Here is a 22,538-nt window from a genome sequence, read left to right on the forward strand (position 1 = left end):
TACGCAGGGGGCTGAGCTTAGATTTAAAAGTCTAAACCAAGTAGCATTTGTTTGCAGTGAGTAAATACTACAACGTGTAAAATTACTACAACGTGTAAAATATTCACAAATATTTGGAATATTCAAAAGTATAAAAATAATGATTCAGAAAGGGAATATTGGACATATGTCAGAAAGGGACGCCAAATAATTTTACACGTTGTAGTATTTACTCACTGCTGCTGTGGCAAATTTTGAACCATTTAAATCAACGCTAAGCCTCATTGTTTTTTTTACGGAAATTTTAACCAATAAGAAGAGTGAATCTTTTTCAATTTGCAATATGTTCCCAAAAGTAAATTCTATTTCTCTGTGATACTGTGCTATATTAATATATACCAATTCTATAATACTGTAACGACGATTCATTAGCCTAGGGTAATACATCATTGATATAACAGCTACCTAAATTGTGTACTAACCTCCATAATTCAAGCATCAGTTCAACTTCAAGCTGCTTAGCGACAAGCTGTTGTAGGCTGTTTGAGCAATCTTGGGGCCCAATATCACTATCCAGACGACCAACGGTTTTGCCATTTTCTCTATTTTATGTAAAAATATGTTATCACAACAAAAATTTGTGATACAAAATATATGATTTGCACGAGCTTTATATGAGATATTGTCCATAATCAGCGTTGCCAACACTTTGAAATAAACTGTAGGCCTACCAGTTTTTCAACTGAAATTGTAGCTTGAGAGATTAATTTGTATAATCTGAACAGCAACGCAAACATTTTCCATAACAAGAAGAAAATGTTCGATAAACCAAAACTTGAACAGGCGTCCTTAGTGAGAAAAATAAAAGTAAAACCCATGTGTAACTGAAAATTTGTATTGTGCCAAAATAAAATTGTACCCAATTGTACCATGGCCTCTTATCTGTATCAAAAATACTAAAATTACACCGCATTGGCAACGCTGTCCATAACTAGCCGACAATCAGGGAGGATGTAATGCAGTTGCACAGCTTAGATACCAATACACTTATGAAAACTCGAGTTATTTTTGGGACACAGTGAGCCGTAGCGATACTAGCGGCTGGAGACAGGAAACTGGTAGCACAGTTTAGATACCAATATTGGTATCTAAGCTGTGTATGCAACAAACGAAATTGCATTCCCGCCTATGGTGTTGTAGTACGATCTACACGTCGGAGCGCAGGCTTGGAGGAGGTGCCAAGTTCAGAGCTATGTACCAAAAGCTTCTCATGGGCAAAATAGGAGTTTTCATAAATGTATATTGGTATTAAGCTGTGTGCAGTTGGTACTGAACTAAAGTGTCAGTAAAGGACCAATTGAAAAAAAAATGGATTAATGACGTGACAGAAGTTGGTCAAGAAGATTTAAAGGAAGATGTACTAAAGACATACTAGAGATATAGAGCCTTGTATGTTAATCCAGCAGAAGCATGAATGGCGAAAGCGGTAAGAAAACGGACTTTCGGAAGATATGTTGACTAAAATCTGTATATCCATCTGTTTCTTTCACTCTAAAAATTATAAGAATCACTGTTCTGGGGTTTTCACTAAGAATTAAAAAAACCCAGATACTAAGTTTTTTGGAGAGAACAGCCGAAAGTTGAGCTGTATTCACATAAAAAAGGCACCTTGACCCATCAAAAAGGGAAATGTCCTTTGCAGTGCTGAGATCAGGTTTTTTGGTGGGGGGCTTGAGCTGTGCCACTGTCACCATTATTTATGGTAATTACGCTTGATCGTTATATTCGTTAATGTCGCTCCATACAATTACTGATAACTTCTGACCGATCTTTTCAAACTTAATAAGTTGACATAAATAGAGTCAGTATGAAATTGGATTTGTTATGTATCTATTATAGAAATTAGTTTTTGAAAATTCAAGTTTTTGAAAGCTCGTAAAGAGCCTATGACCACCAATCGGTACTTCTTATTTGCATGTTTGATGAAATATCACTAAAATAACTTTTGGCCTAAGATTAGGTAACGCCGTCCAATGGGATGAAACTTCTAATTTTTTTTATGTCACGATACTCTCTTATCCTTGGGCCTAGAACACTAGAGCCTCCATTCCTTTTCAATTGAACTTGTGGCTAAGTTTCTAGATCATCCCTTTCATACAATATTGAGAGGGCGAGGGGTAGGAGCTTTGCGACACATGTACTGGTAAGTGACTAATTTCTTGTCAACTTCTTCTAATTGAGTCAGTTGTTTAGCCAGGGAGAAAATTGCATGTGGCATTTAGATAATGGAATATTTAATAATCTTAAAAAAGACTAGAATATCTTTGCACTTTACCATTTCAACCCCCTCTCCCCTCCCCACAGACAAACAATATTAAATCCTCTGGGAGCCAAAGACCATAGACCTTAGACTCCTCTGCACTGCCAAAGGCACCCAGAAGTTGGGTTGGCGTGTGAACGTTGGACAAATCCTGATAATATATGCGGCTTTAGGCGTTCATTGGTCAACGCCAAAACCGCGATGATCGGTCAATTAGTCCACCCTCCCCCCAAAAAATTTACTCTCTGATTTCCTAAATTTCAGCTCGATTGAACACAAAAAGTACAAAATCTTTAATTGCTTTCTTCCTAGCCTCCCCCTATTAAACATATTAGAAGCCCCAGGACCAAAAAACTCATTTCTGAAATATTCAAGTCAATCGCTCCACTTGTCGCTGGAATATAATGTTTTTTTTGCATTTAAGTAGTTTTGACTGTTGATGATAAAGAACAATAAAGCATCCATACTACTCACAATATTATATAAGATATATATTCAAAACATCAAATCGCCCACCCTACCAACAATTATTTATTGTTAAAAACTTACTTATACCCCACTTTGAACAAAGCAAGTGGAATAAATTTCACAAAAAATAATCACAGAGACACATAGACAACTTAAACCTTTATCTCAAATAAAAACACACGGATAATATTATAGTCTGGGCTTAGGGACTCAAAGGGATGTCTTTTTGATTTGGCGCTGCAATTGCACTGCAAGCAGCTGCAATTTCTAAAATAAGTAATACAGATGTGGTGTAAATCTCTCTTCTTCAGTAACGAATACCTACCATTTAAAAATGAGACAGAACGGTCACAATACGTGGACTACATTTTAGCTAAAGCTGGGCGTGATTATTTTCCACAGTTTGGTAAACTTTTCGTACATCCAACTTTCTGCTTTTCTTTAAATTCTCTCAGAACTTGGAATCGCAAAAAAAGGTACAGCTATACAAATTCTTATGCCTAACCATCTTATACTCGCAACATTGTGAATTACTGAGGACCAACGGGACAAATTATGTACTGAGGATTTGGGATTAAGAACTAGATATCGACTAAATACCGAAACATCCTAGAAATATGTGTAAGGATAATGACAGAATAAACTTGGTCCGACTTAAAACAGGTCGTCCGCGTACGCAATATAAGACACATTAGATAAACTACGGAAATACGAAGGCCTGATCGCACATCACGAATACAAACATCAAATAGATCAGGTGAGAGCACTCCACACTATCCTACTCCAAATTGAACTATTATGTTACTGTAGAACCCTGTACACGATTTCAAACGCAGAAACGAATTACTAAGCCAAAATTTTAAGTACATGTATGACACAAGGGTTCACTACATACTCTAACAAAGGGTGCCGTTCTTGTGTATGGCAAATACTGTCGAAAGCCTTTGACAAATCCGCGGCAAAAATTTTTAATTAATAATCTTTACACTGGGTATCATAAAAAAGTGAAGCTAAAACCTTATGTGCATGTTGGCACCCAATACGAAGTTGAAACCCGAATTGGTTAAAGGTTTCCGCTATCCGCAGTCCGTTCAACGGTATTTGGGATCACAACATATTCAAACAAGAGCCAAGAGTTCATATGGCACTTGTAACGAGGTCAGAAGAGCCAAGAGTTTCTTCCCGCCAACTTTCATTACGATCTCTCCACTCTAAGCGTTTTCTAGTTCCCCCTCCAACTCCCCCCAATGTCAATGGATCCGGTTGGGATTTAAATAAGAGATCTGAGACACGAGGTCCTTCTAAATATCAAATTTCATTAAGATCTGATAACCCTTCGTAAGTTAAAAAGACCTCATTTTTTCTAATTTGCCTGACTTAACCGTCCTTCCACTCTCCCCCCCCCCAGATGGTCGAATCAGGGAAGTGACTATTTCTAATTTAATCCGGTCGAGTCCCTGATATGCCTACAAACTTTCAGCGATCGTTTTATTGATCACGTATCTAGTTTCGGATCTTCTTCATGTAAAAATTGGTCGAACCTGAGACCTCACGAACCCTAAGCGAGAATCATACTCTTTACCATAAGATATACTTAAAAAGAACGATCATCTGTTTTATCGGCCAATAAAATTCTTCTCAACTATCTTGTTCACTCCCCCCCCCCCGGATGATCGAATCGGAGAAGAGACTATTTCTAATTTAATCTCGCCTGGTCCCTGATACGCCTACCAACTATCATCGTCCTAGCTTATCTGGAAGTGCCTAAACTAGAAAAAGTGGGACCGACAGAAATTGCGATCGCTATATGTCAATTGGTAAATACCAAGCGCCATAAAAATCTTACTAATGTAATATTGCATGCGAAAACAGTGATAGGCCTATATGAACTGCAATCTCCCGCGACTTCCGCGTTTGAAAAAAAGTTTACTGTGGCGCAAAGGACATTTTTTTTTTTTTTGCATATTTGTATAAATAGAGACTGTAAAACATTGTTTTTAGGTGTTTTTGGTTGTGATAATTCTTGAAACGTAACTTGCACCACTTTGTAGTTGGAAATTTGGTTGTTGTGATCGAAATTGGTTTGGTCTTACATTAACGTCTAGATAAAAGGTTGACATTGTTCAAACAACTTTCCGTGAGTAACAATCGAGGCAACAATAATTTTTTTAAAGTTTTTTTTCTTTCTCCTATAGAATTTAAATTTTTAACATTTGAATAATCAAAGTAAAAAAAAAAAAATAATAAGATCACCCAGAGTCAGTAGCTTACCGAGTATGATTTAATCTTCCTAGTAAAGCTAAGGTTGTTACAACCCGAGGAGTTTCTTCACCCCAGCCATAATTCAAATCCTGCTGAGTTTCTAGCCATTTTATCCCAGTGGCAATGGCAAAGTCGGCATCTAAAATAATATAATGGAAATTATTTTAAAACGATTAATGTAATATTTTGCATATCCGTGTTGTTAAGATGCAATAAAACTAATTAATGTTTGTAGTTAACGTTTCTAATGAATATAATTAATCAATATAATTATTTAAGTAGTTGACTAATTCAAAACAATTATTAATTCAATAAACTAAATTAATACAAATTGGTGTAACTATTTTGAACAGATAAACATTGGCGCTTGACTTAATATTAAATATAAAAAACGAGTTTTTTCAACTGTAAGTAAGAAGCAATTTTAAAATCTAACCCGAACAGAAATTATTGCGTATATGAAGGGGGTTACTCCTCCACACCACCTCGCTCTTTACGCTAAAGTTTTTTTAGTACTTTCAAAAGAGCTTCTTATTGTTCTAATTAAACAAACATAGTGTTTCAGGTGTCGTTCTTCAGAAATTGAAACAAAATTCAAACTTTAGAAAGAGCGAGGGGTCATGGAGGACTAAGTCCCGCATATACGTAACAATTTTTATTCGTTTTAAGTTTAGAGTTGCTCCTTACTTTCATCTGAAAAAAACTTGTGTTTTTATTTAATTTCTTATTGTTTTTTTAAATAATGCCAGGAAACCTGGCTACTCTTCCAAGGAAAAATCCCTTCTCCCCAAGGATTTATTCTTTAGACAATTCAATCCTGGTGAAAATTTATGCCGTACAATAACCCTTAACATCTCCATACTCAAAATTGAGTCGGCAATGAGAAAGCAAGACATAAGAAGAATTTCATATAGGAATTTAGGCAATTCCTCCAGTGTAAAATTTCCATTGAAAAATTCGCACCCTGGAAACTTCCCTCGCCATGGAAAATCTCATCTTCAAAAAATTTGCCTCTCCCCCCCCCCCCAAAAAAAATGTATGCATACTTCCCAATAACAAACACTATACGTAAAGACTGAGTAGACTGAGTCAGTCATGATTCAGTCTTTGACCTATACGGATCAAAACTAGTTTATGTTGTTTGGCCAGTTTTCACAGAGGATTAATGTTTGGATATTTATTTCATTTCGCAACTATTGAAATTGTGTACAATATTGTATAGTGCTGTGAACAATTTGCTTTAGATAATTAGATAAAATTATCCAAAATTGGCGTGTTTTAATCCACCTGGATACTCTCGTGAGGCTCAGTCCTCACTTAAAGGTAAGTCTTTTAAGGTTTATTTTATTTCTGGTCTTAATCATGTCTTTCAACCAGTTTGATGTCGCTCTTGCGAAATTCAAGGATTATCCTCTCTGGCCAGTAAGAATCGTCAAAGCTAGTAAAGATGCACGTGGCAAGCCAGTCTATATTGTATCAAATAAAAAAAACTAGTTTTTTTAACTGAAAGGAAGGAGTGACATTAAAACTTAAAACGAACAGAAATTACTCCGTATATGAAAGGGGCTCTTCCTCCTCAACGTCTCGCTCTTTACGCTAAAGTTTGACTCTTTCTCTTAACTCTACTTCTTAAACAGTAAAAAAGTTTAGCGTAAAGAGCGGGGCGTTGAGGAGGGAAAGCCCCTTTCATATACAGAGTAATTTCTGTTCATTTTAAATTTTAATGTAGCTCCTTACTTTCATTTAAAAAAACTTTTTTTTTTTTATTTAATTTCTGGACATTTATAATTAATGCATGTTTTGATCTTGGCTCTCCGCACATAAATAATTAAAACGAAATTTGCATATTAATTTTCTTTTTGGCTAAATGGCTTTCTCATAGTTTTAATCGGAAGATTTTGAGAAAAAAGGAGAGAGGGAGGAAGCCTAGTTGCCCTCCAATTTTTTGATTACTTAAAAAGGCAACTAGAAATTTAATTTTTTTACGAATATTTTCATTAGTAAAAAAAAATACGTAACTTACGAATTAACTTACGTACGAACTTCTATATTCGTATGTTTTTATTGCGTATATGAGGGAGTTCACCCCTCGTCGATACCTCGCTCTTTACACTAAAGTTTGAATTCTGTCCCAATTCCTTAAGAATGACCCTTGAATCCCAAAGGCCGTAGAATAAATAGTTGAAATTACTAAAGATACTTTAGCGTAAAGAGCGAGGTATTACGAGGAGGTAAACCCCTCATATGCGCAATAATTTCTGCTCATTTTAAGTTTTAATGCTGCTCCTCACTTTCAGTAGAAAAAAACTTCTCATATTTATTTTTTCATTGTTTTTTAAAATAACGCATCCGTTATTTTGTCTTCTGGCAAAAAATGCGAAATTCCACATTTTTGTAGATAGGAGCTTGAAACTTCTACAACAAGGTTCTCTGATACGCTGAATCTGATGGTGTGATCTTCGTTAAGATTGTATGACTTTAGGGGGTGTTTCCCCTATTTTCTAAAATGAGGCAAATTTTCTCAGGCTCGGAACTTTTGATAGGTATTACTAATCTTGATGAAAGTTATATATTTAAAATCAGCATTAAAATGCGATTTTTTTTATGTAACTATCGGTATCAAAATCCCATTTTTTATAGTTTTGGTTACTATTGAGCCGGGTCGCTCCTTACTACAGTTCGTTCCCACGAACTGTTTATTCTGCTATGAATCTCACGATGAATTCCGTCTTATTAATACAAATCTCCAAGTCTATGATCCTAGCGCTGATAATTTAACTGCTCCTGCTACAGAATTTTTTTTTACGTGCTTGCTTCTGCGCCTGATATTTTAAAGAGACTGTCTAAAACATACCTTGCATTGAAAAAAATGTGATGAAGGCAAACCTAAGGGATCAACGCCCTTGGCAACTAGCAGCTTAATCGCAATGCAATAGCAACTCAAGCTGAACTAAATAAAATCAAAAATGATTTAATAGACATTATTACTCAATAAGTTACGGAAAAGCTGGCTAGCTCAAACTCACTTAAGGAATCAACTGAGACTATCGTGAGTCAAATTTATAAGGCTGTCCTTGAGTTTAACCACAAGCTTCAAATAACAGAGAAATCGTTGAAGGGGCTGAAAAACGAAATTGAGTATTTAGATGAACAACTGAACAGGCTTGAAACGAAATTTGACGGTTACGAACAAAAATCATTACTTGATAGTCACGGTGTTAGGCAGTCACAGTCGTGATAGTCACAGTTGTGTTTCACGGTGTTAGACAGCTAGCTAGAGTTGACACTCGTTCTGCTAGTCAACTATAAATCAGAAGATTTCTTAGCCTGAATTTACTACAAATGGGACTATGAACGTTTATAGACTCGGCTGAATAATGCTGCTACTAACTCAACTTGGTCTGCTCCAAGGGTCGCTCCAGTTATTGTGAAGTTTTTGAGCAAAGACATCGCCAAGAAAGTGTTCAAGTCTAAAGCTAAACTGGCCTCTAGTGGTATTTTTGCTGCGGAGTCTCTGACCAAGCAACGAAGAGACATCCTGAATGTGGCTAAGGACAAATTCGGTCAGAAGAATGTTTGGTCTGATCAAGGGCAAATTTTGACTAGGCCTAGAGGCGAGACTGTGATTAGAAAGATACGGTCGCTCATGGACTGTATCTAGGTTATCTATTAGTTCAAATTTGATTTTGTTTATTCAGCTACTAGATGATTTTTTGTCAAAATTTGATATAGTTGGTGTTTGTGAATCGTTTTTAAGCACATATTTTGCTTTCTTCATTTTCAGGGTACAAGGTCTAAGTGAAGAACCAAGTTTCAATGAGCCGTGGATGGATTGCTTTTTTGGTAAAGGAGGGAAATGGATATAGTGTAAAGAATGATTTAAGTATTTGGAATGAAGAAATTTTTTAATAGAGATTGAGGTAGATGGTAAAAAAATCTAATTAGTACGGTGTATAAGCCGCGAAGTGCACACTTGGATGATTTCCTTGAAGGGTTTAATGAGCTGCTTGTTAAAATACCATCCGAGTGTAGCCATATTGTGATGGGTGACTTTAATTTTAATCTTCATGATTTTTCAGGAATTAATGGTGATTCTTGGAATTTATGATTCCGAGTGACTGTACCCCCTCGTGGGGGTACCAACGAGAATAACCTCACAAAGTTAAACATTGATCAACAATATCTTTGTTTAGCCGAGTGATCTTCACAGGAGCTTTGCTGGCGTGATAGTATGCCCTGGATATTCCATCTTCCATTAATAGCTACAGTCAATCACCCTGTGAAAAAACTGTGAAACAAGAAGGTTATAACTAGACTAATGAAAAAAGAAAATCTTCGAAATTTTCAGAAGAGATTAGTATTATTGATTGGAGTTCTGTTATGGAAGAAAAAGAATGCCCTTTGATAGCATGAGATAGCTTTAATTCAGCCATATTGCCTATTTATGAAAGAGCATGGCTGAATTGGTATTTTTTTGTGAGGAGATAGGAGGTGGTAGGGAGGTCTGATTGGTTAGGGGTGGTAAGGAGGAGTGGGTGGATAGGTGGTAGTGAGGGAGTAGGTTTGTTGGGAGCTTTATATTTTTTTAGGGGATATTGTGAAGGATTTTCATGCTGCTACTCACTATTTCCAGTATCCTGCTGACGTTCAAATTTCATTCAATCCGTCAGTAAAATCAGATCTCAATCCTCTGACTGGTTCTCATGCTGCTACTCATTGTTTCCATAATCCTGGCGACGTTTACAATTCATTCAATCCATCAATAAAATCATATTTCAATCCTCTTACTGGTTCTCATGCTGTTACTAGCTATTTCCATAATCCTGCTGACGTTCGAATTTCATTCAATCCATCAGTAAAATCAGATTTCAATCCTCTGATTGGTTCTCATGCTGCATAGAGTACCTTCCCAAGTCCACTAAAAAGTGCCACTCATTTGGTGCCTTAAAAATAATTGCAAGTTTTTCTTTATATCTGGATAATTAACTTTTTTAGTTTATTTTTTTAACGCCCCAATACGATTTATGTCTCTGGGCCAATTGGGAATTGTGGCTTCTGTTGTTTATTGGGCATGGCACTTTGCTCCCATTTGGTTTTTGTTGCGTATTCAATAGAAGATGGCTGACTGTCATTTTGCTTTTTACTGCGTGTGTATTTTTCTTTCTTCCAGCATTCTCCGTCATATAGATTTGCACTGGGTCAAGATGTTCTATGTAATCTGATGTTTATTGCTTATTTATTTTTAAAACTTTTGCCACGAAATAAGTTTTTCAAAGAAAAATAAAAAAAATAAGAGCTCCATTAAACCAAAAATGAGCAGAAATAAATCTTCCAAGCGTAAAACTACCACAAAACACCAATAATAAATCAATGAAACCCAAAACGAATAGAAATGTCAATAAATAACCGAGTCAAACTCCAAACCAGTAAAAATTAGCATTTGTAGGGCTGACACTCCCCATGCCTTCTGAAGACAAGAATATAATTTATACCGACCAAAAATGTATTTATTTTATTATTAATGTATTTATTTATTTATGTATTTACATATGTAATTATTTATTTTTTCTCGAAAAAGGTTTCATATTTTTCGCGAAAATTTCTATTCTGGGATATTTTGGCCCAAAAAAACGAAGTAGATAAGTTAGAAATTTGAGATGTTCAAGGTTCTTTTATTATAACCAATATATACAAAATATTAGGTAACTCAAGGCTGAGAGTATAGCTCGAATGCAATTGAGCTACCTTTGAGAAACACTAAATATGCACAAAAATTAAAAATAAATACTTCTCCTAACCAATCTTGGCAGAAATAAATAAAAAACAAATCCCGTGGCGTACGATACCACTTCCATCCTCCGCGCAGCACCCTGAGACGCAAATAAATTTACAACCTAAAACCAAGTGAGTCATAAGACATCTGGAGGCCTCATGGGCGAACCCCGGAGACCAACCCAATACTTAAAAAAATAATAAACATCCTTAAAAGAAAAAAAAACAAAAAAAACATTTTTTCATATTATTTAGATTTATAACTTTCAATCAGCACTCTTTTCAACTTCCGTCTTATAGCATCTATGCTTACATTCAAATCAATCTCATTTTTCAATCTTTCCCAATGTAGAGGAATCAAATACTTCAGGCAAAAACGTGACCTCTCTGTAACTACCTTAGGAGTCCGCAGATTATATTTACCACGGATTTCAGCTTGTGAAGATGAAGGAGAAGAAATAAGACCCATCGATGCAAAATATCTGGGGAGCTTTTCTCGTTCAAGCTTAATCTTAAACATAACACTTAAAAATTGAATACTTTGCCGAACAGGAAGAATATTATGAAGTGAGAAAAGGGTCTATGTTGTGGATTTTAAGGGGAAGTTTGATGGGGATGGCAGAAAAGGTTTAAGGATACGAACTGCTTTATTTTGGATAATCTGTAAAGGGGTAACATTACTTTTTAAAGTGTTCAAAAAAATAATAGATGCGTAATCAAAATGGGATTGCACAAGGGAAATGTAAAGGGATTTAAGAGCGCAATATGGAAGAAGGTTTTTCAGACTGCACATTATACCAACTCCACTGGCAGACTTTGCTCTAACCTGATTAATTTGCTCTTTCCATGACAAATTCTCATCAAACACAACTCCCAAATATCTTATCGATACAAACCTTTCAATAACAGACTCAGGTTCATTCGCAGAAAGGGAAACTGATTCTATATCTGGAAACTTGTGACCCGTTCTGCTGTAAACAATAAACTTCGTCTTCTTTCTGTTCAGAAGTAGTCTATTATCAGAGAGCCAAATAGACAATCTATCGTATGTGGATGTTAAATTGACCACTAGCTCTTCACGAGATTTACCAGAAATGGTTACTGCAGTATCGTCAGCAAACTGAGTGTCTATATAAGAAACTCCAGTAGCTGAACACAAATCATTAATGTAAACTAGGAAAAGCAGAGGTCCTAATATGGATCCCTGGGGAACACCAACCTTATCTGACTGCTGTAAAGAATCAGATCTAACATCATTATATATACGTATCTACTGCCTCCCATCAAGATACGATTCAAGTAACCTAAGGCAATTACCACGAATACCAGCATTCGAAAGCTTATACAAAAGAATTTGATGAGAAATGGAATCAAAAGCTTTCTGTATGTCTAAAAATATAGTTGCAGGCGTTTCGCCACGGTCAAGACAATCAATAATATGTTGGACAATAATAACCATAGGATGATCAGTGCAGTGCTCTTTTCTAAATCCAAACTGAAGTTTAGAAATGTAATCAAATTTGTCAAAAAAAGAATAAATTCTGTTATAAAGTGCTCGCTCTACAACCTTCGAAAAAGCAGAGAGTATCGATATAGGACGATAATTAGCAGGAAGACTCGGGTCATCACTTTATGTAGGACCACAATTCTTGCTGATTTAAATGTTGAAGGATGGACACCAGTTACAAATATAAGATTAATAATGTGGCATAACACCGGTGATATAACTGGGAATATTTCTTTGACCAAATTAGTCGAAGATCCATCAAGGTCTTCAGATGAACCATTCTTCATTTTAGACATGATGTGTTTTAGTTCAATTTCAGTGACCGCGGAAAGGAACATGCTTTTATCAGAGGGAGGGGGCATGTGATCTATAAATAAATCATTATTATTATTATTTGGAGAAACATGAGATGCATTAGCTGTTTTCTCACCGATGCTTACAAAATGAGCATTGAGCTAGTTCACTATTTCCTGCTCATCGAAAGAAAAAGTACCATCACCACGTAGCATTTCATTCGGAAATGAAGATTTCTGAGACCTTCCCAACAGAGAGTTAATAAGTCTCCAAGTGTGTTTTTGATCCCCACGAGCTTCTACAAATGATTTTTCAAAATATCTAGCTTTTGCTTTCCGAATTAACTGTGTCGGGACATTTTTATACTTTTTAAACTCTTCTTTATTTTTAGTAGATGGGAATGACACAGATATTTTAAATAGCTTATTTTTTATTGAAATAGAGCGTAGAAGCCCGCGTGAAATCCATGGTTTTTTAGGGAGTGTATATTTTTTTTTATTTTAATGCGTCTCAATGCATTCACATTCTAGAATTGCAGTCCATTCATTTAAATAAAAAAGGTTCCTCAATTTATCCATTCCTTCTTTATTAATTTGTCGAGTTTGTTTAAATTCCGAAAATTTTGGTCTGTGATTAATTCCAACATCCGCAACTACCACACAATGGTCAGAAACATCTGTAAATATAATATGCGAAAGAGAAACGGGGATAGTAGAAAAAATATTATCAATGAGAGTAGCCGTATCTTCCGATACGTATCTTCCGTATCAATCGATTTTTCATGCAAATGATTAGAAATTCCCGGTCTATTTGTCTGAGCTAACAATAAATTAATATTAAAATCACCCATTACCAGAACTTGCTCAGAATTCAAATTAGTCACATCTTCAATGAAGCATTCATAAATTCGCAAAAACTCTTGTAACGAAGCCGATGGTGATCGATAAAACACAAACAAGAACTTTCCTATAATCAATCACACACTCAATACAAAGGCCCCCAAAAGTCATCTCTTGGTCATGCTTAGATAGTTGCTTGTTCACAACAAATGGAATATCATCCCAAACAAAAAGTCCAACTCCACCATCCTGTCTATTTTCCCTTTTATTAGATATAAATTTAAACCCATCACAATTCATAAATTCTGCATTTTCATTACTTAAAAACGTTTCATATAGGCCTAAGATACTTACCCTGTGGTTAAAAAGTAACTGCGAAACAAACTCGTGGCTACTAGCCAAACCTCTGCAGTTAAAAAGTGCTGATCTTAAGTTCCCATCAATTACAGTTGTTCCTAAATCCCCTTCAAATAAAAAATCAGTAGCAGGAAGGCTAGCTAAATGATCATCATAAACACCTTTAGCAAAAGGGGGAAAATCATAATAAATATTTTTTAGATCAAGCTGATCACCGAGGTGGCTCCCCAATCTTCCCCCAGACTCCCCACTACTCACGTGTTATATATAAATTTCATCTTTACCTTATGTCCCAGGTAGGCACGATGGAAAAATGGAAATGGCATCGCACCACTCATCAGGCAAATCGGGTAAAAAAGTGGCAGAGAACAAACAAGACCTCGAAACCTGATTTTTTTCACTAGACCTACTAACACTAGAAAACTAAAAAAAAAGATCATACGCAAAAAACGAGGTTGTAGAACCCAACATGTACACAACACTGTGACAGAAGTGGCAAAAAAATCAATCAAAATTTCTATCACAATACTAATAATAATCACAAAGGGACAGCAATAACTAGTCCAACACTCTTTCCCAGGGTGACGAGGCCGTGGATTTGTATTCAAGCCAAAGCTTCGAGCCCTTCTGTTTAACACGCGTAAACTTTGCGGAATCTGATTCACGTAAATCCTTTGCTTTCGCAAGAAGTTCGTTTCGAATAGCGTTTAGCTTGGGGGGGAAGATTCGTGCACACACGAATGCCGCTCCCCTTCAATTTACGAACTGAGTTGAGAATCCTCTGAATGTTCTGTTCGTTTACAACCGAGATAAATATTGGTAAATATTATATGTATTTTGACAAGGAATTACAAAAATTCAAAAGCCTTGAAAAAGCCAAAAATTTGAAGTTCAGTAGACATTCGGTGTGAGAAATTGGACTTGCTTCAATAATCAAGTATCTTTGAAAAGCCTACAGTATGAAATAACATTAAATTGTGTAAGTAGCATCAAACTGTTAATCGGAAAAACATTTGTATATATTTTAACAAGGGATCACAATAATTCAAAAACCTTAAAAAAGAAAACCAAAAGTTTGAGGCTTAGTAGAAATTGTTGTTAGAAATTTGATTTGCTTGAACAATCAAATATATGAAATTAAATTACTAAGGAAGAAAAAACTGGTAATTGCAAAAATATGTATGTATATATTTTAGTAAAGGGTTACAACAAATCAAAAATCTGAAAAAAGAAAACAAAAAGTTTGAACCTTAGTAGACAATCGGTGTTAGAAATTGGACTTGCTTCAATAATTAAATATCTTTGAAAAGACTCAGCATGCAAAGACATATGAGTATGAATAACTTATCTTGAGGTAAACTTAAAAAACGATAATTTTCAAGTGTTATAAATGATAATTCCCTGGAAGAAAAAGATGTTCTGTCCTACCATCTGAACAGTTAACAAATGTAAAACCTGAACCATCATGTAATACTATACCAATAAGGACAGCTAAAGCAAAGGGCATTAGATTCACAATGGGTGAAAATCAACAACCTCGACCAGCAAATGAGACAAGACCTAAAAAACAAAATTTACAAGTGTTACAAATGATAATTCTTTGGAAGAAAAAGAAGTTTTTGTCCCACCACCTTAACAATCAACAAATCTACAATCTGGACCATCATGCAAGCCTAAACCTACTAGGGCAGCTAAAGCAAATGGCATTGGCAAGTTGTCAGAAATAATGAAAATCCAAAATGAGGAAGAAAAAATGGGGTTAGAAGATAAGCGACAGCGATAATCAAAACGTGTCAAAATTGAAAATAATAGCGATGACAAGTGACATAATGATTCTTTGGAACAACCTGAACTTTCAAACGTGATAAGACCAAGAGAACAGCCCGAACAAATTAAATTCACAACAGGTGAAAATCAACAACCTGGACTATCAAATGAGACAAGACCCAAAAAACGAAAATTTAATAATGTTATAAATGATAATTTGTTTGAAGAAAAAGAAGTTTTTGTCCCACCATCTGAACAATTAACAAATCTACAACCTGGACTATCATGTAAAAACTGACCAATAAGGGCAGCTAAAGCAAAAGGAATTCGCAAATTGTCTGAAGCAATGAAAATCCAAAATAAAGAAGAAAGAAAAATGGGGTTAGAAGATAAGTGACAGCGGAGACAAAACGTGCCAAAATTGAAAATGATAGTTACGACAATTGGGTTCCAGACTTTGAAATGAATAAGGTCATCAATGCTTACCATACCCTTTGCTAAAAAATAAAGTTTCAGCGATATGTATTTCATAATGACAAAAGACAAACTGGGGCAAAAGTCGACGTTTAACATTTTATAAAAGTTCCAAGCAGTGAAATAGCTATAAATGACGACATTAGGGTTTATAAGGACGTTACCGAAGAACCTGATACTGCATCAACCTCTGTTAAAAAACAAAGGTGTTGTGTTTTTCATAATAACAAAAGACAAGCCGAGGCAAATGTTAAAGATCCAAATGTAATTTTACAAATGCGCTAATTCTAATTTAAGGTCATTTAAAATGTTTGAGGGATTGGTTGATGAAAAGGAAGCACAGATAAATGTGATTAAAAACCAGTGAAGTTGAGAATCGCAACAGCTAAAGAAAAAGGCATAAAACTAACAACAGCGAGAATACCATTGAACAGTAAGGAAATTTTTGAACAGTGATCTCTGGTTGGAAACAAGAAAAGACGTATTTGTTATCTATAACGCCACAAGATATTAAATTATAAGATGTATGAATCTAAACTGCTAAAGCAAAAGGCGCGGAAATAACTTTCTGAGGTAAAGATGAACAAAACTGGACAATAAAATCTACAGTTGGAAAACAAGGAACAGCGATGACTGGCTACAAAAACGATTGAAATAGGTCAGGACTTTAATAAATAATATGTATTTTTCACAGGGTGGCTGTGTCGAGCCTGTTGTGACGTCATGACACCAAGAATTTAAGCTCTAATCTTCTAACTGTGGTTAGAAAAAAGCATCAATGAGAATCCATATGTAGAAGCCAGCCGCGTACCAAGTGCCGGGGCCCGGCAGTGGGTCTGCCGGGCTCCCTGTACTATATATATATATATATATATATATATATATATATATATATATATATATATATATATATATATATATATATATATATATATATATATATATATATATAGACTAGCTGACCCCTGCCACGCGTTGCTGAACACGTGGAGTGTCAGCTAGTCCCCTTTAACCCCCCTTAACTTCCCCTAAACCCCCTAACCCCCCTGAACCTCCCTCTAAGCCCCTCCATATCCCCCCTCCAGCCTGAAACCCCCTAACCCCCCTCCAGCCTGAAAAAAAGTTTTTGAACAAAAAACCACCGAGTGGCGCCCCGTTATAAACATTAGAGCAGCTAAAAATAAAAATTCATCATTACCTTGACTGAGGCCTTCAAGTTTTCCTACTAAGAGAAGAACATATGAACATAGCAGTAAATATTGATCCATCGTGCCTAAAAGTAAATTTGGTTAAATAAGCATACACCAGCAGACATAATAGCATAGCTTGTAGCCCACAAAAATTAATATCCCTCAAACTCCTTGCTTTTTATAAGAAAGTTTCACTAGTAATTTACTAAAAGTATTTTGTATAAGAAAGCGTAGCCTGTTGGCAGTTGCAAATATTTTACATACTGATCTCCTTTCAAAATATTTCTAGAATTAAAATGTTATTGCTTAAACCAATTGTGAATTGATAAGTCCTGCCATTTTTGAGGCATTTTTAAAAGAAAAAAATATCCAACTCTCAATGTTCTCATGACAAGGCATTTTTTCTTAAAATGTTGGGTAATTATGTCAAACTTTATCGTAAAGTCTTGGGGCTACGTTCCCTCATCTAGAGGAAATTTTCCGCAAATTTTAAATTTTGTGGCTCTTTTATTTTATTCTTTTTAATTTTTCTTTGTTTTCTAAATCATATTCGAAGTTATCCTAATTATGAGAGGAGCTGCGGCCCCCTCGACCCCACAATTTACATTAAAGCTTGCCTTTTGGATGGTAATGCTTGGAGATAAGGGGCACATTTAGTGTGTTTGCTTTTCGAAACAAGTTGAATATTTCCAAATAAACTATCCTTTCCGAAATCGTTTTTTTTTTTAAATTGACCAAAATGTGAATCAAGGCCATCCTGGCTTGTGATAGTTAATTTTTGGAAATAAATTTTATCCTAATCATCTCTCAACAGGTGACATTTCAATCCCCCCCAGCCCAAACTTTACTTCTCATTCTAAATTCATTCATATACATTTCGGTCAGCCAAAAATGTATATTTTCATATGCATCAAGGCCGATTTTGGTCAGCGAAAAAACACAAGTTTAATGGGGAGGTATCAGTCTCCATCCTCTTACCAGAAAGTAAGGTCGTCTGGAGGTGGAGCTTAAAAAACCATACCGGGGACCGGACAAATTGGGTGGTATTACAGGTGTGATTGAGTTGGATGAGCCTAAAAAGGGGGTGAAGGTATTTCGTGTTAACTTACCGAGGTTGGACTCAGAGGTTGGCGAGGATCAGTTCCTTTCGGAAACTAGATTTGCAAGTCAGGCCTCTCAGCCAGCAATTGGATGCTGCATTTCGTGGCCAATTATGACTACATCGCCAAAGTGTAATCTCTCACAACTACGATTCCTGGTGGATACACTCCCATATCACGAGCTAACAAAGGTCCCCCCACCCCTGTACCCTGTATTCCTTCATCCTATCCTAACTCTAGTTCTTTCTTATTTGTCTCTTGCTTGGGATGGAACAAGGATGGATGGCTAATGCATGTTCCTCCCCTACAACTGTACTTTGTACCCCTTTATCCAAAACCCTCCCACAAGGCTTGATACTGGTCTCCATTGTTAAATTTGAATACTCTAAAGGGCAAGTTTAGTTTCAATTCAGGTCTGAAAATGCTTCCAACAGTGAAAGTTAAGAGGCTACCGAAGCCAATCCCTCAGGATGCCTAGTTCCCTCCCATGCACCATAGCTCCTTTCTTAAATACTCTCAAGCGGAAATTCGTAAGGAGGAAAAATTTCTTCATTATTTTTCTTCGGAAGTACCTTATTGCTAAACGAATCAGCTCCCACTAGTTTTTATTTGAACTGGTTTTCCACTTAATTGGACCTTTAAGACTCTGATTCCTGAATGGCCAGCACTTGGTCTTAACCCGTTCTTCCCTTTTTTTGGTGTGTCACATAGTCTATGCATTCCCTCTGATAAACTCTAAGGACGGTCAGCCAGGCCTATCCGTCCCTTCTCGTCACCCCACCCTATTAGATCACGATAGCTATTCTATCCTTCCCGTAGGGATGGATCCCGTACCTCATGAAGTCTAAGTATTTTAGCAATTGTCATTTGTCCCCATTTGTTATTTAAAAGGCCCTAATATTGGAAATACTTTTGACATTAGTTGATCTTTGCTGTCACCACACTCTGTCACTAGAAACGTTGTTTGGAATAGTCACGCCACCATATGAGTCAAGTCTAAATAGTTAGTTGCTAACTAACTATATCTACACAATTTCTAAATCTACACAATACTCTTCTTGTAATATTTGAGCCGCCAGAGGTCAATCCATTTGTCAGTTAGTTCTTTTATTGCTGTTGTACAGACAATACACAGTATGATCACAAATTAAGCCCGAGTCCTTCGACAAATGCGTCTGATTGTTGTTTCAGGCGTGTAAAAGGAATATATATTGTGAAACTATAGCTGGTTTAAGCAATAAGGAAGTGGACACCTTAGGTGCGGTTATCTTCAGTATGGATAATACCTCATAGGGTGGTTTCTCCAGTTGATTTAAATTCAGGGAAGTTTGACCACAAAGGTTTGGTATTCTGTTGAAGGGGAATACAGGAGATTGGAAGGGTTTTCCTTTTCAGATTTAACTTAACCATCATCCGATAAACTTTTCTTAAAGAGCGTTAAGACACTCCGAAATTGAAGCAATAAACCTAATCATGTTTCCCGCATAAATATTGTTCTCAAAATTCTGTTCTTTTCGAATTTCGGTTAAAATTTGACGTCACAGAAAAACAACATGCTTTTTAACATAGAAATTTAGGTGCTCTTTTGCACTTTTGTGTTTATTTGTTGACACCCTCATGAAAGTTGGATTTGCTTGGGAGTAGCTGGAAATTAGGTATGAAATTCACCCTCAGATGTTTGTGTAATACGTTGCTTTGTTAAAAATTAAATAACGTCAAGTGTAGAAAGCTATTTTGCCACCAATTCCAGTTGAAAATTACTATGATAGTTGGAAAGATATAATACCATATATTGTATATGGTATTATACAATATGGTATATACCATATACCATGTATATGGTATCCAACTATAATGATAGTTGGAAAGATATAATATCCAACTATGATAGTTGGAAACATATAATATTTTGAACTTTGACTTACTCAGTGGAGTCTATTCACAGAAATTATGTTTTATAACCGGAAGCCGTGTCTAATTTTCAAACAGTTCGTCATAATGAACTGTAAGTAAAACACGACTCATGATATTAGTAACCAAAACATATAAATTGATTTTGAAAAAAATATATACAACTAAGAATTGGCTGTCTCTCGCAATTTCAAATGTATGAAATTCATTTGGTTTACAATTACGTATAAAAAGATACGAGCTTCAAAAAATTTGCCATATGTTGGAGGAAGGAGGAAATAAAACCAAGAAAAGAAGGGAGTAATCTACATGAAAATTTTACCTTCAAATTCAGCAAATCAAAGACCCTATTACATAGGTTTCAAGTCACTATCTAAGAACAATGTTTTTTTTTTTTTTTTTTTTTTTTTTTTTTTTTTTTTTTTTTTTTTTTTTTTTTTTAGTAGAATGGCCAAGGATATGGGTTTTTTGTTCTTGTTTTTTTTTTTTAATTTTGCTTTTTCTTTTTTTTAGGTTTGATCATATTTAACCAGTTGTCATTGAATATTGGGAAAAGGATCATTCTGACGGAAATCGAAATTTCTAGTGCCGTTTAAGTAACTAAGGAGACCATACCAAGGCTAAGTAATGCTGTGTGCCATTTTATGACTTAAAACAACAATCTGGCCTAATTAAGACAAGTTTTGTCAGTTCGCAAAAATTTAGGGGAGCAAAATATTTTTTTTGAATCTAGGGGTGCAGGCTTGTCGTTTAAAAAAAAAAATTATTCAAAAATACCCGAAATAGGCATTTCAATGAATACTCCAAAGAAATTTTTCAAAATTTGAGGGTATTTAGGGGGCTAAATTGTAAGGGATTTTACTCTAGGTGTGCAATCTAGGTTTAATCTAGTAGTTTAAATTTGTCTTTTTTTTTTATTTTCATTCAAAATACCAGAAATAGGCATTTCAGTGAATACTCCAAATATACTCCAAATACTCCAAATATACTCCAAATATATTTTTCAAAATGTGAGGGGATTTAGGGGATAAATTGTAAGGGATAATACTCTAGGTTTACTCTGAAAAACAAGCTGCAAAGTTGGTCTAGGTAGGGTTTAAGTGCCTAAATTACTATGAAAGGCTCGTTAGGGGACGGAGTCTCCATATAAAATCTTAAGAACGTCTTACGGTAACTATATATCAAACGCCTAGTGCAATAAAAGGGGATTAAGCTTAATATGATGAGCAAGTGCCCCTCTGAGCCAACGAAGTCTTTTTACACTTACCGACATTAGTTTAGAACAGATGACCAGGCACAACTTTGAAAAGCTAATTAACAAACCGATGATTATTTTAACATGAATTTTCGTATTATTATAAGCAGGGACGTAGTTTTCTATGGAACAAGGGGGCAAATGATCATCCCAGACCTTGATTTTCACCTCCCCCAAGACTCCAATCTTGTCAAAACTAAGATAAGCCTGCATAATTCAAGAATCCACAGAAACGGGTCAGTTTTTTCAGGATATCTTTACCTTAATGGTACTATGTGGCATTTCTCAAGTTCAACTTTATTTGGGAAAATTAGCTCCAACTTTGTCCCCCCCTCCCTCAGGATTTTGATGAAATTACGCCACTGGTTATAAGGATTGGGTTTACTATTTCTGAGTCTTTTTTAATATATCCAAAGCAATTATAAGAAAAAAGTTTAATCACTAGAAAAACCATAGCAGGATTCCATTTTTATTGGTACCAATTTAAAGTTTCAAATGTTCTATCATTTGGCATATCACCTATCGCATATTATGCCTTTCAAAAAAAAAAAAATTCCTCTCATTTCAGGTTTTGATCTTGGATACCCAAGATACAAAAAAAAATGTTTCTATGAATTTGGTTACTCACCGGACTGTTCATTCACCTTTTGAACTCCTTAGATGTTTACGCCAAGGAACTATCCATGCGACTGTTAGTTTCTGTTCTGGAAATTTTGTTTTCTGGAAATGGTTAAATCAATGGCGATGCTCCGCAGGTAAAAACTAGACTGACTTCTAGTCATTCTAGGCTTTCGTGCAGGGGTTTAGAGACGCTCCAAGAAAGAGATTTCTTGGGGCTAAACTCCAAAGGTATGTAGTGATTTTAAGGCAGGAGTAAAAAATTGTGGGGGGGGGGTCGTAGCTCCATTTTTCTTTACAATTTTTTTTTCGTTTGAAGTTTGAATTGATTATTCATCTTAATTTCTATTTGTTTTGGTTTCATTACTTCAGTCTAAGTAGTTTCTGTCTTTTTAAATGTGAATTATTACTTGACTTTATTTCTT

General features: G+C 35.5%; 1 protein-coding gene across 1 annotated transcript in view; it reads right to left on the reverse strand.

The window, feature by feature from the left end:
• Nucleotides 1–22,178, reverse strand: part of LOC136030416 (uncharacterized protein CG3556-like) — a 173,594-nt gene extending 151,416 nt beyond the window's left edge. The window contains exons 1-4 of the mRNA XM_065709381.1: nucleotides 22,140–22,178; nucleotides 17,238–17,312; nucleotides 5,039–5,168; nucleotides 462–581 (exon numbers count right to left, since the gene is read on the reverse strand). Of these exons, the coding sequence (XP_065565453.1) occupies nucleotides 462–581; nucleotides 5,039–5,168; nucleotides 17,238–17,307 (320 nt within the window). The 5' untranslated portion in view covers nucleotides 17,308–17,312; nucleotides 22,140–22,178. The remainder of the gene's footprint in view (nucleotides 1–461; nucleotides 582–5,038; nucleotides 5,169–17,237; nucleotides 17,313–22,139) is intronic.
• Nucleotides 22,179–22,538: the final 360 nt, after the last annotated feature.

This window comes from Artemia franciscana, chromosome 8, assembly GCF_032884065.1.
Source record: "Artemia franciscana chromosome 8, ASM3288406v1, whole genome shotgun sequence".
Lineage (NCBI taxonomy): Eukaryota > Metazoa > Arthropoda > Branchiopoda > Anostraca > Artemiidae > Artemia > Artemia franciscana.